The sequence below is a fragment of the Pelodiscus sinensis genome, chromosome 8 (assembly GCF_052426305.1).
Source record: "Pelodiscus sinensis isolate ZL-2025 chromosome 8, ASM5242630v1, whole genome shotgun sequence".
NCBI classification, from domain to species: Eukaryota; Metazoa; Chordata; order Testudines; family Trionychidae; genus Pelodiscus; species Pelodiscus sinensis.
The window spans coordinates 6,027,617-6,050,104 of NC_143059.1; the positions used below are offsets into that span (position 1 = coordinate 6,027,617).

The 22,488-nt window shown below is 46.9% G+C and overlaps 1 protein-coding gene across 2 annotated transcripts in view; it reads right to left on the reverse strand.

The window, feature by feature from the left end:
• The window catches only part of ERLIN1 (ER lipid raft associated 1), a 34,029-nt gene that overhangs the window by 917 nt on the left and 10,624 nt on the right, over positions 1–22,488 (reverse strand). Inside the window, exons 3-11 of one of the 2 annotated variants that reach the window (XM_006126355.4) lie at positions 21,688–21,811; positions 18,902–18,983; positions 17,818–17,864; positions 9,439–9,500; positions 7,553–7,678; positions 6,871–6,944; positions 4,233–4,291; positions 1,405–1,496; positions 182–271 (exon numbers count right to left, since the gene is read on the reverse strand). In XM_006126355.4, the coding sequence (XP_006126417.3) occupies positions 182–271; positions 1,405–1,496; positions 4,233–4,291; positions 6,871–6,944; positions 7,553–7,678; positions 9,439–9,500; positions 17,818–17,864; positions 18,902–18,983; positions 21,688–21,800 (745 nt within the window). In that variant the 5' untranslated portion in view covers positions 21,801–21,811. The remainder of the gene's footprint in view (positions 1–181; positions 272–1,404; positions 1,497–4,232; positions 4,292–6,870; positions 6,945–7,552; positions 7,679–9,438; positions 9,501–17,817; positions 17,865–18,901; positions 18,984–21,687; positions 21,812–22,488) is intronic. The other variant, XM_006126356.4, reaches the window with a different exon arrangement.

Sequence of the window (22,488 nt, forward strand, 5' to 3'; positions counted from 1 at the left end):
TGAAGAGCTGGCGGAAAACTCAGGGAGAATTCATCCTTCAGCTGTGCGAGGTTTATGATTCGCACTGCCAGCAGCGAGGGTGCCCGCTGAGGTTTCTGCCCAACCCAGAGTTACTGCTGGGAGACCTTTGGCCAACAGCCAGCGTGAGCTGGGGGAGAAGTGTCCCTCAAGCTCCATTTACCTTCAATTTCTGAAATTCTCTTCTCAGTTTCCTTCTCCATCACCTTCTGTCGAAAATGAATCTTGGCCACCTCAGCCGCCTTCTCAGCCTCTGCAATTGCAAACAGCCACTCAGGCGCCCGTGGCCAGTCACGTGGGGGGTAGTTCTGCAGGGGAAGGGTCTCCTGCCCCCTCTAGGTGCTTCACAAATCAACAGCTGTCTGCATTTCAGTGGCACAGCAAAGCAACTGCAGGTTCTGGCACAGCAGTAACTTTGCCACCTTTCGCGCGGGTAACGTGGCCAGTCATTTATGGCCTACGAACTTCCTTGGGGTGGAGACACAGTCACCAGGACGGCTCCTGACTCCAGTCCGCAGGCCCGATCTGGCTTACAAGTGTTCCCAGTGCAATAGGAATGCCCTTACAGCACCCCGAAAACAAACCTTTTAGTCCTGCGACGCACACCCCTGGGGTAGAAGACAAGTGAGAATTTCCCTTAAAAGGAATGTCTCAAAGTTCTAAGCGGCTGCCGGGGCGGGGCGGGGCGGGCGGGGGGGGGGGGGGGGGGGGGAGTCATTAACTAATGAGCTTCTCACCCCCTGCCCTGCCCCCCAATGCAGCACCTTACCAGGGGGAATCATTCATGGAGGTGGCATGTGCTCCCTGAACTAGAGCTGACAAGGGCCACTGGAGCTGCTCTCCAAAAGGGCTGGGAGATCTTGCATGAGCCCCCAGAAGTAGGCACTTAGTTTCGCAACTTCTCTGAAAGACGGTGCCTCCAGCAGCACAGCATCCCCAATGCCACATGGGGGCCAGGAACAGCGTAACACAAACGTCACCGACATCACACGGGAGAGTAAAACTTCCAGGTAAGCCCCTGCCTTCATAAGGTTAAGTACTTCTACACCACGTGTTCCCTGGGCAGTAACAGGCCCGGCTGTATCTCCCAATGGTCAGGAACGTCACCACCACAAAAATGGGAGCCAGGGCATTGACTGCTGCAGGGCCCAAAGCAGCCAGTCCTGGTGGGGGAGCAGCCTCCTCTACTGAATCATCAGCTGCACGATTTACCTTGGAGGTCTCCCCCGCCCAGTGCCCCAGCCTGGCTAGGGACAGCAGAGTGTCAAAAGGGCCTAGCTAGGACGTGCTGTCAAGTCCGCTCCAGCACAGCAGACAGCCTGTGAAAAGATCAAATGTGAAGACACTGGCCCTGGCAGAGCTCTGTGTCCGTGCTCTTCTACATACCTATGAGGGCCTTCTTCCTGTCGGTCTCCGCCTCCTTCTCCACCACCTTCTGCTTCTGGGCAGCTATGAGCAGTTTGGTCTTTTCAGCCTCCCTGCATCCCAAAACAGTTTGCCAGTGAGCTTTCAAGGTGCAGAGCAGAACAAAGCCAGCAAGGTCACTGGCTCGAAGGGCCGCGTGAGTGCAGGTGGAACAGACATGGAGTTGCACGTACAGCGCACAGAGCGGCACGCCTGGGGAATATGGGGCGAGCCGCAGGTTTACGGTACTGGTTAGAGCAGTGTTTCCCAACTGGTGCTCCGCGAGAACCCTGCACTCCACTGCTTCCTCTTAAAGAGACAGAGACCTTGGGGGGGGGGGGGGGGAGGGGTTGGGCTCGACAAATCGCAGTGGGTTTGTTTGTTTTTTTCTCAGAATCTCAGGGTTCCTTGAAATCCTTTCAAGGTAAAAAGGGTTCCGTGGCCAAATAAGATTGGGAAACACTGGGTTAGAGAGTCCAATAACTTGGCTGCTGAAGAAGAGCAGCTCACTTATTGGGATTTTGCTTTGCTCCTTGGCTTTGTGCCGCCCTGCACTAGTGGACGCCGTGTCACCGCCAGCTACTCTTGAAGTCCAACGTGGGAGTTAATCTCTTACTAGTCAACATTTAAATCAGAATCCAATTAGAGGGATTCACTCCACGTGAGACATAACTGGAGGCCAGTTGGCTGCTTGAGCAAAAGGGAGGTTCAACAGGCCCTGGGGCTCTACCCCCCAGTACAAGCTTAGCAAGGGAGGAAGAGTTACTGATTTAAAGACCACCTTGAATGATCCTCTGCACATGGGAGCCTCAGCATCCCTGGAAGGCGCAGAGAACAGAAACACCTGCCCACTGCACCTGTAACCTTCTAGGGAATCAGGAGAGTCTGACAGTATCCTGCTGCCCACCTTGCATCAAATAGCAAGGAAGGCTTGTAATTAGCTTGCCTCAGGTGGGAATTGCAAGCAACTGTGCACTACAGCTCTGCCGTCTTTACAGATCCAAGCTCGGGACCAGCACCTAGAAACAGGCAGCCAATACCTGGGGCAGGGCACTGAGCTTACACAAATGTGTGTCTCACTCACATGACAAGCTACTGCGCTCTGCCACTGCTTTTCCAGGACAGCTGCAAGGCAGAGCACACTACCGTCGAGTCTCCGGGCTGGACGGGCCAGCTGCTCTGCAAAACACGCTTGCAGCTGTGCCACCCTTACTAACACCAGCAAAGCCGAAGTAGCCAGCGCTCTCTAACGACCCCAAGACTAAACCATGTCCTGACAGAGTCAACACCTTTCAGCAGAGGGTCTCTTTGTTCCAGCCAAGACCCTGGGCAGATCAGCCTCACATTTAGATGCCAAAGTGGAAGAGTACCACCCAGAAGACAGCATGCTACCCAGGGCGAGGCCCTACAATGTTACTGCTTCAGTCTCGTGCCCTCTGCTAGCTTGGGAAGATACAATTAGCGTTGGTCCCAGCCTCCGAGTACACTCCTGCTCACACCACTAGACATGGGAAAGGGGAGAGAAATTCAAAATGCTAGAGGGTTGCGAAGGGCAACAGAATGGTTGGGCCAAGGTCTCCCAGCAGCAAACAGAATGGTGTTTAATTCGGGGACTTCACCATGCTCTGAATTCCTGCCCCATGTCATGTCTTGCAGGTGCACAGAAAGGTGTCTATCAGTGAGCTAAGCAGCGTCCACGTGCACAGACAGCCACTGCCGCTGTCGGAGGGACCTCCATGCAGCCCTCTGACTCAACTGGGAGCGACACAGGAAACCCGATCGGACTAATCCGGGTTACCCTCTTCTTGCAAGCTCTCATCTCACACACTGGTTCAGAGCCAAGGACTGCCCTCATCACGAGTGTCTTGTCCTCGTCTGAGGAGCCCAGTGCCAAAGGCTGCTGAAGTGGAAGGGTGGTCTGGTGGCGGAAAAAGGGGTTCCCAACCTTTTCAATGATGACACCCACCAACTGCCTTAGCGATTGAGGAACTTGTTCAAGACTCAGGAGCCTTGGATTTGGTTCCTGGCTCTGCCAGATTCCACGCAGCTCTGTGTCCATCCCTACGCTGGAGGGGATAGCACTGCGGTACTGTTCTATGGGTCTGCAACAATCAGTCAGTGAGCTCTGCATCACCAGCCCCTCAAGAAGGCTGTAGGCTGCCTCCTCCCTTCATGTGTGTGGGAGCCATCTCCAGGACTCCCCTCTGGTACTGCAGTAGCAGCTAATGGTTTGGAAGATGATGCACAAACCAGGAAAGGGGGAGGGAGGGAGTTCAAATGTCACGTCTACATGAAATCGGGGAGGGGGAATCTCCTCAAAAAACCGACAGAAGTGGGACAGAAGAGCTCCACTTTGCTGCACCTGAGTCCTTGGCAATCTGCATTTACATCAGAGCCTGTGGCCTTTCCTACTGCCAGGGAGGGGACACGCACAGAGCATGCTCAGCAGATACAGAGCTCCCCTAGCTGCTGCAGTGGCCTTAAAGAGCCCGGTAATTCAGTAGCTATGATGCCATTAGGGCTTTGCTGAGCTCAGCTCTATGCATTACCCAAGGGCAGGGAAGGGGAGCCTTCCTCGAGGGTCTCTGGGAGTCAAGTTCTAGCAACAGAAGCAGATGGGACTGACCCGAGGAGAGAATCTTCCTCTTGCCATGGAATTCCCCCGCCAAGACACAGGGAGGAATAAGGAGCGGAGAGCCACTGCAATGGGTGTGAGGGGCCCACTGCTCCTCCTGGGACGGCGACACACCCTAGTTGCTGTGAGGAGCACGGACCCACTAAACAATGGGATCTGCCGCACAGCTACTCACATTAGTTCAAAGTTTCTTCGGATGGCTTCTGGGATTTTGGGCTTCGTAACACGTACCGCCTGGAAAAGAAGCCAAGGGACATTTAAAAGCAGCCTCTCTACAATTCCATCGGCAAGAAATGCAACTCATTTGGTGAGATCCCCAGATCCAGGCAGTGCCGCCTAGTGGAGAAAGCTCTAGTTCTTATGCCAGCAGCACGGAGACAATGGACAGCACTACGGATGCTGGCACGCTTCTGACCATCTAGTGCTCAGTGAATGAGACCGTCAGTCACTTTTATCCTGACCAGTCAGTGAGTGTTTTAGTTTCCTGGGTTTAAGAGGAAAGGGGTCAGTGTCCCCCGTGTTACACACTGGACAAAGGGCTCCGAAGAGAAGACTCCTACCGTGGTGCTGTGGATTTGCCACCAGGCCTGCAGCACACACAATGCACAAGACAGAAAAGCTTTCCTAGTTTATTCCTCATAGAAAACGCCAACTCCTACAGCCCGTTGGCCATTCAGAAGGTCCAGGGTGTAACAGTTTCTGCACCAAAAACAGTCTGACCTGAAGTTTAAACAAACTGATTTTGTGCTTAAAGTCTACATCAAACAGTTGCTGTGTGATGCATAGCTCTGATGTTGGGGGTCATAGGTCTGAGCAGGCACAAGAGGTTCTGCTATACACACCCCCTCCCCAACTCCTCAATACGGGGAACTTGTATTTGCAGGCAGCTGAGAGAACTACATCCTCGAGCTGTGTGTTCCCAAATCCATTTTTACAGTGGGGAAATATTTTTACCTTCACGAGCTCAAAACATACTGACAAAGCAAAACTTCCTGAAAGCTCCAAAGTAACTCAATGCTGGGCTTACAGAATTTCAGGCTAGAAAGCTTCAAGCCGTCATAGGTAAAGGGCTCTACTGAAGATCCTGATGCCACCTTTGCCAAGTGAGCACATGGCTTCAGTGACACAGATACAGAGTATGCCAGGCAAGCAGCACAGTAAGAAACATTGTCCCAGAAGCTAGAAAATGCAATGCTATTCTGAGGAGAGGCTGAAAACGCCAGGCAGGACTTGACATGATGTGTGTTTAGTTCACAACTTAAACAACCTGTTCTCCAACTGCTGGTCCCACAACTCAGTTTGGGCTTTGTCAAGCTGGCTGCCTTCCAACTCCTAACAGGTAACAAAGACTGGCACACCAAGAGCTGCCCTCGGTTGTATTCAGTAGGATGGCACATGCTTGAGAACAGGATTTGCCTCTGCAATTTAAATTCAGTGAACGGAAATAAGCTGCAAATAAGCTGTGAAATTGTGCTTGTGCTCTTTATGGTGGCTACCGAGGGTCTGAAGGGATTTGCTTTAAAAAAAAAAATTAAGAGGGTTTTTCCTGCTTCTTTATACCTTAACCTATCAGGCCTTTTAAATCTGGATGGCTTAGGGTGATTTGGAAAAGCAAGGCCTCAGGGCTCTTCCAGAGTTGATTGTGATGCAATGCTTACCCCAACCTGTCATTGCACACAGGGAGCATACAGCAGCAAAGTCAAGCTGTCAAGGCGTAGGGATGTTTATTATGAACTCAAAAAAAAGGCTCCCTCCACTCAGAATATTAATTGGGCAAATTAAATTTGGCAACAAAAACAAGCAAAGTAGAGTCGTTGGCGATGCTGGCAACCGAGTGACAAAGCTTGTGTCGTGATGCTTACCACCCCCCTCTCCCCGCCCATTCTCCCCCCACTTTGCCACAGTAACAGCACTTTGTCCTCAGGAGTGCTCTCCTGCCCACAAACACACAGCTCGCAGGTGGGAGGTGCAAGTTTGTTGGAAAAAATGCCAACAACAGCAGCGCTCACACAGCCCCACACCTGTGTGGCTCAGAGCTGTGCAGTATAGACAAAGCCTGAGTCCGACCCCTCTTCAGCGCAACTTTTGCATGTTTAGTTCCTGTTCAAATGACTGCTCACAAGTTCTTCAGCCATGACAGCCTCCCAGCCCAGATGAAACCAGATTTCTAATGTCAACTGCAAGCAGAAAAAGTCTTTTGGAAACAACCTCCCTCTGTACAAATGACAGACCCTGGAGAAGAACAAGCCCAGTTTTCTCTTGTTTAAGTTACTTTGATCAAGCGTGCTGATGATAAGCATATTTAGAGATGGACTGGCTCTGCAGGGATGCCAGAAACAGTAAAAACTCATTTTTGTCACTAATATGTTGGCAGATGTCACAAATATGTGCAGAAAGGGGTCACTTCTCTTCCACATCAGTTCATTTTTCTAACTATAATGACAAGTTTTCCATGAAAAAAAAGATGGGGAGGAGGATGTCTAAGTGGGTTTTGGGAAAAGCTGAAGTGATTAGAATGGCCAGAGCCTTGCAGATCTGCGGAGAGAACGCAGAAGCCGATTGTAGAATTACAACACTGCTCTGCTAGATACAGCTGCACACTTTTAAGGCAACCCACGTCATCACACGGCAGGATGTACAGAAATGGCAGTTGGTCTGGGGAACAAGCAGAAAGTTTCCTCACAGAGAGAGGACAAATCCTTGGCACTCGAAAGCCATGTGGAATATGAAGGCAGGAAACCATTTCTATTCCATCTCAACTCTGAGCTTTAGCGAGCTGAAATACCGATGTTTTCCTTGGGGAAGGAGCCTACCTGGATGGTGAGACCTGGAGCCATGACATTCAGATCTTTTTGCAGCGCCAGCTTCAAGTTCTCATCAATCTGATCTGTATTCAAGGGACATGAAACATTCAGCAACACTGTAGCCCGCTGTAACACTCAGCATTGCCCCTGGCTAACATACACGTAGGATTAGTGTCAATACATTGCTCGCCTTAGGGCAGGGAAGCCCATCTAGTACTAAATAAGGGTAAGGAAACCTCCACAACATGCTGTCCGACTCCTGATTCCCCAGCGCTACATGCGCCCTAGGGGTCATGGGCATACTATTACCAGCTCGGTACTTGGACTGCTGCTCCACAGAGACCAACAGCTGTTGCACTGGGAGCTCTATGGGTTTGCTTTTCGGAGATAACCTCTGTGTTTAGTTTAATGTCCCTCTCAACCGCTGCTGTTCGGGGCATTCGGCAGAGTTCTAAAGGGTGAGAAATGCCCCATGCCTTCTCTAGCTCAGTGGAAACCCTGCTCTCCCTCACCCGTTTAGAGCTAAGGCTCTGGCCTTAAATATGCAAGGCGCTGAGGAGATCAGGACCCACACACAGCGCGGTACTGCTCCCTCCACCGCTTCCTGAATTCAGCTGCACTCTTTGGGGAAGGGCAGCAAGGAGCTAAGCGCGTGGTTACGTTGTAAACTCCCCGGTCCCCACATACTTACCAAACAGCTCGATGTACACCTCCTGGAGGGTGTGGGCACTGCAGAACTGATTCAGCTCATGGTGAATCTTATTGAAGATCAGGGCCCTATCATAGTCAGCAGTGTAGTTCCTCACAATATCGTACACTGAGCAGAGAGAAAGAATTACTCAGGACAACACAGCAACAGAGCAATGTTTTTCCGTCCCCACGGCCATTCTAATGGTCTCTCATAAGGTTAGAGACCCTCAGTTCTAGATTGTGCAAACCAAACCTAGAAGAGTAGGATACTTATGCACAAATAAAAATATTGAACAGCTCTGCTTGATGGTCTGCAACAGCAAACAGAGGGAAGTCTGCCATGAGCCATGTAACAGGAACAGGCCTAGTAAGATGCTGTGGATACCTGAGCGGGGATTCCTTACTCACAGCTGCAGTAACGCTAGTCTCCGGCAGTACATTGCCATGTTTGGAAGGAAGAAAAGTCAGAGGTTCTCCCTCTTGGGAGCACAGGTTCCACATATGGCAACAGCAGAGATTTCAGTTTCCTGTGTCACATTAGGTGACTTTGTGGAGCAACAGAGGCCTTACGCAAGCCTGCTGCCTTCACAAGCGCCTCCACTTTACCAGCTTTTGAGCAGCTGAGCTAGTTGCATGTGCTTGGTCCTGCAGTTTTTTTTAGGTCCAAACTTAGCCAACTCAGTTATTCAGAACGGGGGCTCTTTGCAAACCAAGCCTGCCACTTCAAAAGTCAAACTGATTTGAAGATCATGAGGCAGGCAATCTCTTTACAGTTTATTTGCTCCTACTCATTTACCTTTGGACAAACCATGCCTGGAAAATTCCAGCCTGTGGGAATGTGGATCTATAGTTGTAGAATCATTCGCTGGTGAGGGACCACACCAGGACAGAGTGAATGGAAGTGGTACTGCCCACCGATGCGCTGGCCACTGTAGAATGACTGCTCTAGTGTAGTGGAAAAATATTCAGATTCGGCTTGTCTACATTTGCCCTCATTCTGACTGACTGGAGTAACTTGATGCCAGCAGGCTCATTTTGGTCCTGCTACCTGGAAAATCAGGTAGGCAGTTCCTGCCATGCTCAGGTTCAATACAGTCCTGAGGGACAAAGGCTGCAATAGCTGTCTGCTTGAGAGCGAGGCCCAAGGTAAGAGTAACCGGTTTACAAACAGGATGTGGCTCCCAAAGAAAGGAAAGTCCCGTCAGCTGTGTGCATCCACAGTAGCTTCACTAGCTCTGCACTCTCAAAAGCAGGCACCATTTGGTCTGTTTGCTTATCAAGTCTGTTACAGTAAAGAGTCCACACAGCAAATAAATGCAAACATCACTGTGCAGACACGACTCCCATCTCCTACAAGACTCCCATGTGTCAAGGCAAGACCAGTACAACGCTCTACTCCATGAAGCTTTCTGCATTCCTCTGGCACCCTCTACTGTCTTCTAAACATTAAACATGGCGTCTCCCAGACACCCTGCAAGATTAGGCAGCCTCATGTTACCCATGTAATAGGTGGCCTATAGAGGCCACAGAGAAGGGGGGACTTAGCGAACAGTCACACAGAAAGCCTGTGTTAGTGCCAGAAGAGAACTCAGCTCTCCTGGGTTTGAAGTTTGGGGCCATAAACACAAGGCCATTCTTCCTCACTCTTACACTTACCTGGCCTTTGCTGGGTACCAGGCTACTTGAAGGAAAGGCTTTAGTGACTCTCAGATTAAACTAGATAAAACAAAAGGGAGGCTGCATGTGTCCACTGTGATCTATTTACATGTGCTTTGCCCAGTACAGTTGTAGATACCCAAGTAACAGGACTTTCACCTCTTCCCTTTCCCAAATGAACACACAGGGTGAGGCGCAATACTTCTTGATGAAATAGGAAAGAAAGAATACCTGCATATGGTGCTAACTTGTTCACAACTTCTATTCGGTCAATGTAGATCATAACCCCTCCACTATAATAATAAAAAAAAAAAAAGCTTGTGAGTTACACTGACAAATATTCACTGCAATCCCAATTCAGAGTCCAACAATCCTTAACGGAGTTTGCTAGAAATCTATAGGGTTGACTTTTTACCCACAACACCTTGTTTCTTCACACTATCTTGAAATACTGCAGTTGGAAATAAATCACAGGTTAGTATTTGGCACTTCACTCCTGCGTGAATCAAAAAAGTTAAGTCCAAAATGACCCATTCATTTTTCTTTCTGATGCCTCCCTGTGTTTAGACTGAAATGTGAATAAGAAAAGGAAGATGACCTTGGAATGACCAAGCAACTATTAGCATTAGGGGAAAAAAGATACAGATCGATCTAAAAGAATGGGACACGGACTGGGACAGACTACGTGCTGAAAAGAACACAGAATTCTGTCAGCACAAGTTTGCGCACATGTAGTGACTCCAAACAGACCCATATATAAGGCCACTTGCAACAAGATGCAAGGCTGAACAGAGTGCAATAGATACCATGTCCACCACAAAAAGACTACTTCCACAACTTCAAAGTGTTAATGAAGCTGCAATTGACAGGTAACTTCTTTTGCTGTTATATACACACCCCGAATTCTGTAATTTCCACTCCAACTTATGTGATGCAGTGGGTTTTAAAAATGAAAGCTCATGACGTAACATATTTGTTGGTCTCTAAGGTGCCACAGTACTGTGCATTGTTTTTACAGTTACCGACTAACATGGCTACCCCTCAGATATTCTGCATATGTAGACCATGAAATATAAGGCTTTATAATAATCAGAGGTTTTCAGTTTTACCCAAACATGGCTGAGTGCACTGTGGCACTGGAAGATAAGGATGTGCAACATCTTACATTATAAACCTGCTTTCAGCTGCTTATAATTCCAACCAATTTTAAGAATACAGGAATTGCCTGATGGACTCATACCTGTGGGTCCATCTAGCCCAGTTCCTTTGTTATAATAGTGCTCAGCATTAGTTGCTTCAGAGGAAGGGGCAAGACCCCAAGTTAGGCAGATTTGGCATAATCCTCCCCCATCAAGATCTCCTCATCCCTCATCATTAAGACAGCAGTTTAAATGCAGAAGACTGGAGATATAGCAGTCCAGATAATCATACACATTCAATCCCATTTTGAAACTTAATTTCTTAGCCTGAACAGTGTCCTGTGGCGGCGTGTTCTACTGTCTAATTACGCACTGTGTGGAAAAAATATCGCCCCCCCCCCTTGTGTTTCACTGAACGTTCCTTTAGTCTTGTGTTAGGAGGCAGGGAGAATAGAAGTTCCCACTCTACTTTCTCTTGACCATTCATTACTTTATGCATTTTTATCACATCCCTTAGTATTCATCTGCCTTCCAAAGTAACAATCCTAATCTTTTCAAAGGAGAGATGTGCCAGGACACTAAGCATCCTCACTGGCCTTCACTAAGCTCCCACTACAGCCGCTCCCCGAGTTGCGAACGGTCAAGTTACGACTGTTCACACTTACAACCAAAGCTCCCATGGAGCAGTCGTAAAAGCAGTCCCCAAGTTACAAACGCGACCTGTGCTTATGAACAGCGCAGTCGCGTGTAACTCAATGGGGTCCGAGTTACAAACAGCTTGAGTTACGGCCAAGTGTTTGGTCCATAACTCGTTCGTAACTCGGAGAGAGGCTGTATTCTATCATATCTTTAAGATGAGGGGACCCATGTTGCTCTCCGTATCTAGAAGAGGCTACACTACTGATTTTTATAGTGGCATTATAACATTCTTTGCATTATTCTCCATCCCATTCCTTCAGTATCCTAATATGCAAAAGCAGCTGTTAGATAGGCAGAGACCTCAGATCGTCATCTACTCCAACCCCCTGCTCAAAGCAGGACCAAACCCAACTAAGTCATCCCAACCAGGAATTTGTCAAGTCAAGCCATGCCTTACACATCTCAACAGGTGAAATTCTACCACCTCCCTACGTAACCCATTCCAGTGTATCACCGTTCTTAGTGAAACGGTTTTTCCTAATCATCGAATACTACAACTGGAAGGGATCTTGAGAGTTCATCAAATCTAGTCCCCTGCCCTCATGGTAGTACCAAGCACCATCTAGATCACCCCTGACAGATGTTTGTCCCACCTGTTCTTAAATATCTCCAATGATGGAGATTCCACACCCTCCTAATATCCAACCTAGATCTTCCACACAGCAACTTGACACCATTGCGCCTTCTTCGGTCATCTGCCACCACTGAGAACAGCCTGGCTCCTTCCTCTTTGGAAACCCCCCCTTCAGGTAGCTGAAGGCTGCTATCAGATCCCTCCTCACTCTGGTCTTATTTAGTCTGCAGAAGAGAAGTTTCCTCAGCCTGTCCTCATAAGTCATGTGCCCCAGTCCCCTAAATCTTTTTCATTGCCCTCTGCTGGACTCTCCAATTTGTCCACATTGTTTCTGGAGTGGGGCCCCCAAAACTGGACGCAGTATTCCAGATGTGACCCCACAAGGATAGGTGAAGAGCTCATACCTGACATGGGGAAGTGAGCAAGTTAAACAGAGTGAATGAAGCTACCAACAGCCAGACTTCAGTGTGGTCCCACCCCCAATTATCTAGTTCTTGCCGTTACCATGCGAGCACAAACAAAAGCCATTGATCCAGTAAGAAATTGATCCAGAGGTGTCTGCAAGTCATGCTTGGGGAGTTACATGGTAAATCACTCATCAGGTAAAGTTCCAGCACAGCCCCTTCTCAAAGGAAGTATTAAGACTGGTGCATGATGTGCCATCAATGACCCACCAAAATGCTGATGTCACTTAATGACTGGTGGCCCCATTGTAAAGTAAAAATCCATGTTAAAAATTGCCCTATTTGTGCAAAAAGCAATCTACCGGGGATGGAGGGGGGACAGATGGATTTATTTAAGCACAGCAACAGGTTCATGATAAAATGAGGGCATACTTCAACAAACCAGTCCAACATGTAGTTCGGCAAGTAGGGGACAGGGTGATGGGACAGTCAGCTCCAGAAATCTGCCCCCCAACATTCCCAACACTAAGAGAGGGGCAGATGGCTACTATATAATAAACTGCAGTGCTGGCTTTTTGTATCTGGTAGTAAGAGAAGCAGGATCTTAAAAAACAACACACTTCTCTCCCTCCCCCTCCTCTCCTCTCCCCCCCCCCAAAGATCAATGACTAGATGCTACTCAGTGAAAAGTTGTTCAAAGGTTCCCACTAAGGGAGAATCAGCAATTGTGTTTGACTTTTCAGCTTGTAGGCACTGTATGGAGAAGCTGATGTAATCATGCGTAAGAAACCTACCTCCTTGGAGCACAGAGAAAACAACTTAACAAAACACAAACAACAATCTGAGTTTGGGGATATGAGGAAGCCTTTGTTATTGAAGTAACAGCCAGAAGCTTAACTCTGCTCTGGTGCAAAACAAACAATGCTGCTGTATCATGTACAACTCCACAAGGGCCCGGAGGACAAATGAAACTACCGTGTCTGTGTAATGAACAGCAATCAGCGATAATCACTATTTAGGAAACGGTAACATGAATTTTCCATACGTGCATGCTAGGCATAAGGGGCATTACACAGGTTTTGTGTTTCCTGTAAAATTTAATCAAAGGAGGGCAGATTGATATGTGCCCTTTTGAGAATCAGGAAGGGTAGAAATACAAGTGGCACAAACACTGAACATGGGGGATGGGGCAGAAATGATTTAAATCAGTTTGATTTAAATCCATCCACGCTGATGTGAACCAAGAAGCAACGGACAAACTGTTGATCAGTCTAATCTGGATTAAGTTAGTGTTGGTCAATCTTATCTGGATTAAGACTGGAAATAAGAGTGAACTGTCTCATCTTTTAGCTAAAGTTAGTAACTGGGAATGACATTTATTTGTTGAGGGATATAGACTCTTACAGAGTTCATTGCTAATCTTGCCTGTCCATGTTGGAGTCAACCAAAACAGGTATAAGCATGCCTGGGGTTAGCCTGTTTGTAAGTATCTTGATCAAATGTTTATAAATATTTTGTTATAGTTGGATGCAGTAACTTGATTATTTGGGCTTTTTAAGGATTGTTTAGATCAACTATATAAATCCTTTGAAAATAATATGAGAATATATGGTTAAATTAGCACCATGGTAACAGTGTGAATAAACAAATATTAATTCCAAGAGATGGAGGAGGGAGGTCAAAACCTTACTTGGAAGCCTATTCCAGACTTCAACTACCCTTACTTAGAATTTCCCCCCTATATATTTAATCTAAATCTCCTTTGCTAAATATTAAGCACATTACTTCTTGCCCTACTACCATCCCTAGACATGGAAACACACAGTCCTCTTTATGACAACATCCCTTAACATATCGATCATATATTTTGGAGTTAGTGTGTGTGTGCGTGTGGATTTGTTTGTACAAAGTAAAGTCATACTTCACTATTATCTATAGATACCAAATTTTGCATAAACAATCCTGCCATTTAAATTAGCTAAATACACTACTTTTTACACCAAAATATGCTGGATGAAAGGTTAAATTATTTTTCATCAGATTAGAGTTCATAAAAAAATATTTGATAAAAATTAAAATCGAGTCACCTATTCAACTGTCATTTTAGTGCAAAGAAAATTTTTCCTGTTATAAATCACAAAATAATTCAAATTAATTACAGAAAGAGAAATGGAAGCTGTATGAGTTTCTGATTCATTTTTACTATGTATGGTAATTATTCAATAAAATGAATAATGTTTCAAGTTGAAATCCTACAATTTAAAAAAATTGTTCTTTTACTTCCATTTTGCAAACACATTAATACAAAATTCTATCACATTTATTTAATTTCTTGAACTTTCCTATAAATGTAATCTACACAAAATGAGTTTGCCTGGTTAACGACAGGCCTCACCAGGTAGCTTAACAAATTTGAAGACAGTTATAGGGTTACCCCCAATCTGCCAGTCATTTTTTCTTAAGATGAAATATGCCCTTTTTTAACCTTTCCTTACAGGTCAGGATTATGAAATTTTATCATTTTTGTCACCCTTCCCTGGACTTTCCAATTTGTCCACATTTTTCCTGAAGCTTGGAAGCCAGAAATGGACCCGGTACTCCAGTTAAGGCCTCACCAATGCCAAGTAGATTGAGATAATTGCTTTCCATATCTTACATGCAACACTCATGTTAATGCAATGGTATCAGCTTTTTTTCCCCCCACAAGTGCATCACATTGCTGACAATTTGTGATCCACCTTAGTCCCCAGATCACTTTCAGCAGTATTACAACTTGCCTAGTTATTTCCCATTTTGCAACTGCACATTCAATGTGGCCTTCTTCAGTGAAGCACTTTGCACTTCTCTTTACTGGATTTCACTTTGTTGAATTTAGATCAATTGCCCCAATTTGTCAAGATTATCTCGAATTCTAAATCTTTCATCCAAAGTGCTTGCAAGCCCTCTTCCCCAGCTTGGTGTCATCTGTGGATTTTATAAGCATATTCTCCACGTCAAGTAGTTCGTGAGAAAACTGCCTACTACTGCATCCAGGACTGATCCCTGTGAGGCCCTACTAGACACAGCCTCCCAATTAGACAGCAATCAATAATAACGACTCTGAGTACAGTCGTTCAATCAGTTTTGCACCTTACAGTAATTTCATTTACTCATGAGAATGTCATATGAAACAACCAAAAGCCTTAATATAATGAAGATACATTGCATTGACTGCTTCCCTGCCCCGCACTAGGCCAGTAACCCTGTCAAAGAAGTCAATTAAGCTGGTTGGGCATGATTTTGTTCTTAGAATCATAGAACTGGAAGAGACCTCAGGAGGTCATCAAGTCCAGCCCCCTGCTCTAGGCAGGACCAATTCCAACTAAATCAACCCGGCCAGGGCTTTGTCAAGCCGAGACTTAAACACCTCTAGGGATGGAGACTCCACTACTTCCCTAGGGAACCCATTCCAGTGCTTCACCACCCTCCTAGTGAAATAGTTTTTCCTAATATCCAACCTGGACCTCTCCCACCACAACTTGAGACCATTGCTCCTTGTTCTGCCATCTGCCACTACTGAGAACAGCCTCTCTCCATCCTCTTTGGAACCTCCCTTCAGGAAGTTGAAGGCTGCTATCAAATCCCCCCTCACTCTTCGCTTCTGCAGACTAAACAGACCCAAGTCCCTCAGCCTCTCCTCATAAGTCATATGCTCCAGCCCCCTCATCATTTTGGTTGCCCTCCGCTGGACCCTCTCCAATGCGTCCACATCCTTTTTTTAGTGGGGGGCCCAGAACTGGACACAGTATTCCAGATGCGGCCTCACCAAAGCCGAATAAAGGGGAATGATGACATCTCTGGATCTGCTGGCAATGCTCCTCTTAATGCAACCTAATACGCCATTAGCCTTCTTGGCTACAAGGGCACACTGTTGACTCATATCTAGCTTCTCATCCACTGTAACCCCCAGGTCCTTTTCTGCAGAACTACTACTTAACTGGTTGGTCACCAGCTTGTAACAATGCTTGGGATTCTTCCGTCCCAAGTGCAGGACTCTACACTTGTCCTTGTTGAACCTCATCATATTTCTTATGGCCCAATCCTCCAATTTGTCTAAGTCATTCTGTACCCTATCTCTACCCTTAAGTGTATCTACCTCTCCCCCCCAGCTTAGTGTCATCCGCAAACTTGCTGAGGGTGCAATCCATCCCCTCATCCAGATCATTAATAAAGATATTGAACAAAACTGGTCCTAGAACTGAATCTTGGAGCACTCCGCTAGAAACCGACCGCCATCCTGACATCGAGCCGTTGATCACTACCTGCTGGGCCCGGCCTTCTAGCCATCTTTCTATCCATCTTACCATCCATTTATCCAATCCACAATCCCTTAACTTGCTGGCAAGAATATTGTGGGAAACCGTATCAAAAGCCTTGCTAAAGTCAAGGTATATAACATCCACTGACTTTCCCACGTCCACCGAGCCAGTTACCTTCTTGATAAAGCCATACTGGCAACTTCTTAACGGCTTGTTATTTATTCTCTTGGTACTTACAAATTGATTGCTCAACAGTTTTTTCAAAACCTTTTCAGGTTAGGAGGATGGGTCTGTAATTCAGGAAAGTGGTGTTTTATTTTGTGGCAGGATCTCATTAAGTAACCCAAAGAATATTATAATGACTTATGCCACGTAACAGGGGTGGGGAACCTCAGGCCCAGGGGCCAGATGCACCCCCCTCCCGAGGCTCAGGATCCCCCCCCAAGCACTGGGGAGCCTGTGCCAGAGTTCCAGTCACCCTGCTGTCCCACCACAGGGCTGGAGCACACAAAATCTACTAGGCTGGGCACCGCTAGGCTCTGGTGTGCGAGAGGCATGTGAGGAGTGTCTATGTCAGTGATTGGGGGGGGAATTTGGGGGGAAGAGGGGGAGTTAGATACGTCTCACCTGTATGCAGCCCCCAACTGTTTTCTCCCCACCCCGGCATAAAATATACAGGATGTGCAATATAGCTAGGTCAGTGTTTCAGAAGAAACTTTCAATTATGGAATATTCAATAGCATTTAAATATACAAGTCCTGACTATGCATCATTTGAAAGCAGTAGTAACAATGTGGTGTGTGCAGTGCTTATCTTCGCAAAGTATCCCAAAGTGCTTTATTTAGGCACATATTAATGCATTGTTAATACTGCAAAATCAACCTCTTGGGTGGCTAAACTTTACTTGAGCAACATTCACCTGCTCTTATTTCAGAGAAAGTTTCTGGTGATCCAGACTGACAAATATTCTGCATTTCACCAGATCCTGGCTTTGTCAGGGTTCATTTCAGGTGATGTGACCACACTCCAAACGTGAAAGCCCAATCACAAGAGGGTGCGGTTCTCATTTCCCTGGCATATCATGGAAATCAACTGAGGAGCTTCTATCATTAGAGTGCAAATTCCAACCTAGAAGCACTAAGAGGTTGATTAAGGGCAAGGAGGAGTAACGGAATATCAGATAACAGGAGAAAAGTAAAACGAGACGGACATAAATACACCCTGGATAAAGTGGCACATGTGCACAGACAGCCGCAGAAAGTCAGTTCTGGCACCAGCAGGGAGTGGGAATGGAAGACAACCGGGACTATTTCTACTACTAGATAAACACTCTGAATGGGCATGTCAGATCCCACCCCCCTGAAAAGCTACTCAAAGACTTCTGTCCATAATTCTCAGATCCCAGGCTCGTGTGCCTCCAAGCGAAGTAGCCACAAGCTGAGAATTAAACTGATCAAATTGGCTTGCCACAGGAGGAACACAGAGGAGAGACATACCTTGTCCCACAAGGCACGTTTTTTACTTCATCTGTTTGCAGTGTTGTCTGAAACAAGAGACATGTAATCAGAGCTCAGGGACACCAGGCACTAACCAGTCACCAGCCAAGCCCTAAAGAGGTCCCCGTGGCGCTTTCTGGACCAGTTCAGACCATACTCTTGCTGGAAGTTCAGCACGCATGCTCTGTAATGGTTACTAGGGGAAAGGACGGGGTGAGGGGGTAAAGAGAGAGGAGCACTGCTCTTTAGGCTGCTGGGGGCTGTGATTGCTATAAGCCGGGTTGCAGAAGGAATGTGTGCTAGAGAAGTTCGGTGTGATGGTTTTGGAAAAAAAGGATGGTGCAGGCAATGCCATTCTCTTTCCTCCGACTCTCCTTCCCTCAGCACCCAAAAGGATTGCAGCTCCCTGCCCGGTGAATAGCAGTGAACGTCTGCAGACCCAAGCAATGGGAAGGCACTTGGGTCAGCAAGGGAAGCATCCCAAGGCAGGAGCCTCGGGGTCAGCAAGTAGCTTTTTGTTTGTGCCAGTGGAGCGCTCCCATTGGAAACAGCACAGGTCCCACCTTTATTTGCAATGTAGGGGGTTTCTACACCAGTGTTCCCTGTAAGCATTTGGGTGGCCACCCAGGAGAGATTCAGTTGCCACCCAGCTGATTAGCAGAGCGCGCACAGTCTCCTATAGCCAGCAACATGTGCTTCTATTGGTGGTGCACATCTGCACATGCCTTGGTGCATAAGATTTATTCTGCACATAACTGGAAAAAAAGTAAAGAGAACATTGTTCTACACTACGTCCTCAGAAAGTCACCAGCACCTCTAGCCACAGTAAGGTAGAGTAACTCATTCAGTCCTTCCAGATTCGTGGTGGTGGTAACAATTCAGAGGAGAGCAAAGCGCAGCAGAACATGATACACCAAACATAGTCCCTACGCCAGAATCAGAGAAAGGGGGGTGGCTACAGCCTGACAATATGCCAAAGTACTGTGCTCTGATGCTCCTGAGGGCTGGCCAATATGGCCTTCATTTTACAGACAGGCCCATATGACCCCACCCTACTCCAGCTCAGCTGTGAGAAGCTACTAACCTGCACAGACTTGAAGGTGGTAATGAACGGAAGCATGATGTGATAGCCTGGTCCAGTTGGGCTGGGTAATAACGCACCACCCCTGTGAAAAGACAAATGGAAGATGCTGAAGCAGTACTGACTGTTCCAGACCTCGTTCAAAGTACTGGACTGACGTGGCCACAAGCTTCTATAGATCAATAATTCACAACAGATCAGCTAAGCTCTACTACCCTGCTCGTTACCATGACTGACAACGAGCGGGGGGGAATGATTATTTTACTCACCCACCAAAACCAAGTCACTTGCCTGAACAAATCAAATCTGACAGGGCTGCATTAATACACACAGCATTACTGGAACATAGGGTAAAGAAAATACACTTGTGATCTAACAGGTCATTGGGCTAAAGAGGAAGCTATTTAATGCAGACTAAACAAAACTTTCCCAATAATTATTGATTTCATCAGCTTTTATGGGGTACCGGTTAGGGATGTGAATGTTTAACCAGTTGATCAGTAAGCTTCACCCTTAACGGAGTTAACTGGTGAGGGTGAGAACAGCTTCCCACCCACTGTGGGCAGGGGACTGCTCCAGCCCTGTGGGAGATCCACCACAGACAGGGAGTGCTCCAGCCTGTCTGGTGCAGCCCCTCCCCTGCCTGTGCCCCTTTCAATCATTTAACCAGTTAAACAATTCAATGGGATTTTACATCCTTAGTACTGGTACAAGATAACATTTGCCCTGTACCTTCTGTGTTCAGTTTGCCTGCTTCATGCCAGCAATGTACAAAACATGCAGCTTACAATTAGACAAGATGGGTATTCCTGCTTAGCTTTTTCAACAGCACAACCCTGCACAGATTTGCAGTAGTACCTGTGCTAAAATGTAAACCAAGGCAGCTATCAGAGACTAGTAATCTTCTGTCTAAAACAGAGCTCTGGAAAACACTTTTACACACACATCAAATTACTACCATTAGTATCTTCCTCTTTCTTCCACATTAATATCCCACAGAGGAGTGCATATTAACCCAAAGGGCTTTGCTAAGAAACGGTCACTGAACGGCACCATTCATAGACAAGGAATCTAAGTGACAAGGTGGATTTGGTAATGCAGGAGCTGTTGAGGCCACTCCGTGCCTAGCAATAAACTCACAGCTACCACGAGATGCTAGAACCAATATTACAGAAACATGGAAAGGGTGTCCCTAGATAGTCTAGCCAGGGAGACTGATTTAAATCAAGGCAATTTAAATCACCAATATAATGATTTAAATCAGCAAGCAGGAAACTTTGGTTTAAATTATTAATTTTAATAGTGTTTTCCATTTGCACATTTTAAGAAGAAGGAGGAGGAAGATATGCTATTTAGGTAATGCTATAGCTTAAAGTAAAAAATTAACAATGAATAAGTTAAGAAAAGGATGAAAGGCGCATCTCTTATTTACTAAAATAAGGACAGGATCTATTTGGATGAAAATCAGTTAAGATGCACAAAACCAACATCTGAAATTTTCAATTAAATAAAACAACCTTAAATGTGCAGGATACACAAGAAAAGTTTGTCAAAAGACGTCTTCCATTTAAAACGGATTTATTAAACAAAGGAAGTAGCTGCAGTTAGTGAACTGACCTCACTGTCTCTGGTCTCTATGTGTCCTTCTTTAAAGTCAGGAATAACCATCGTAATCATCTAGCCTGACCTCGAGCACATGGCAGGCCACAATCTCACGCACCCATTCCTACAATAGATCCCTAGCCTGATTCAGTTACCTGAAGTTTAAAGACTATGATTTAAAGACTTCAAGTAACAGAAAATACACCAGCTACACTAGTTTAAACCTGCAAGTGATCCGTGACTCATGACAATCAGAATTTTTCCTCATGTCATTCCCAGTTCCAAATATGACGATCAAATAGATCCTCAGCGAGACTCATCAGCCAGACACCTGGGAAAGAATTCTCTGTAGTAACTCAGAGCCCTCCCCATCAGCCACCATTGGCTATGTTTGCTGCTAGCAACCACAGATCAGCTACATGCCATTGTTGGCGGTCTCCTCGTACTGCCCCTTCTATAAACGTAAGCTCAGGCTTGAAGCCAGTTAGGTTTTTGCCCCTAACTGCTCATGTCTGGCAGAGTTGGGAGCTGCCAGCAGTGGAAGGTGGCAACTGGGCACACAGTACAGCAGGGAAGCGCATTGAGCCAGAGTGCTGGGCAGGGACCAGACCCCAGGGAAGGGTGGAGAGTTCAGGAAAGGCTGCTGGGGGAAGCTGCTGAGCAGGCATCCCAGGGTACAGGAAAGAAAAAGGAGTTAGGTGAGGTGCATGGGGATGTAGGAAGGGCTCTGGGTAGTGAGGGGAGATGGGCGAGTTGGAGACTAGGTACTCAGTGGTGTAGGAAGACTGGGATTTGTGAAACAAGCACACAAGGATGTGGGTGAGACATGGAGTAGTGAGGGAAGAAGCTGGGGAGCTAGCGCCTGTCTGTATGCATTTAAAGCTGGATCTTAACCTGTAATTGCCTAATGCACACGAGGGCGACAGAGGACTTCAAAATCCAGACAGATCAGAAAGCAAGTTGATTTTTCTTTAAAAAAAACAAAACAAAAACCACCAAAAACAACCACACACTCTCTCATGATTATTAGCCTAGTGTCGTATTTTTTACCTCTTTAGTCAGCAATAATGGCCCCCCTGCCACACTCGGAGGGGACCCAGGCAGGGAACATGGAGCAGGGCAATGAGAATTAAACCCAGAATGCCACTTACTGGTGAGAACACTGGATGCGCTCATAGGGACCGTACCTGTAATACACTGCCAGGTGGCCCTCATCAACTTTGTGAATGGAGGAGTAGAGGAGGAGAACCACGACTCCCACAATAGCTGCTACTACCGCCCCAGGCTGGGCCATAGTCATACTAACTTCATCTGTGGGGACAAAACACATGGTCATCCATCAATGTTGCTGCCAGTATCTGAACAGGGTTCCCCAGTCTCTCTTGCGCCTGTGGATTTTCCTAATAGCACAGGCTCCCAAGCCTTTTTATAACCTAGACCACAACTTCACAGAATGTTTCAAACACCCCTCTCCCATTCTCAGTCAAGGACCATTTCCATGCCTGCCCCCACACACTCACGACAATCCGATACCAATAACTTGGTGCTCACATGAACAATACCAGAAGAGTAATGCATGTATTTTAAGCTTAATTTAACATGGTGTCAGATGGAAATGAAAAGGAGCTAGAACAGGGGTGGACAATATGCAGCCAACCAAGCCTTTTAATCTGGCCAGCCCACCCTTGCGGCACGGAGCAGTGCCGCTCCAAGTAGCTAGCAGCTCCCTGTGCTCTTGGCAATGCCAAGGGGGTGGAGGAGGCTTTGCATGCAGCCCCGACCCCCAGCAACATTTCTCAGTTCCCACTGGCCAATAGGAACTGAGAGATTTTTCTGGGGTTGGGGGCAGCACATGAAACTCTCCCCTTCCGCAGCGCAGAAAGACACATGGAACAGCCAGCCAGGGGCTGCCGGCCGGTAGGGAAACCTGCCTGAGTGTGCTGCTGGCCGGGAGCTGCTTGCCTCTGACACTCCCCGCACCTCCCCAC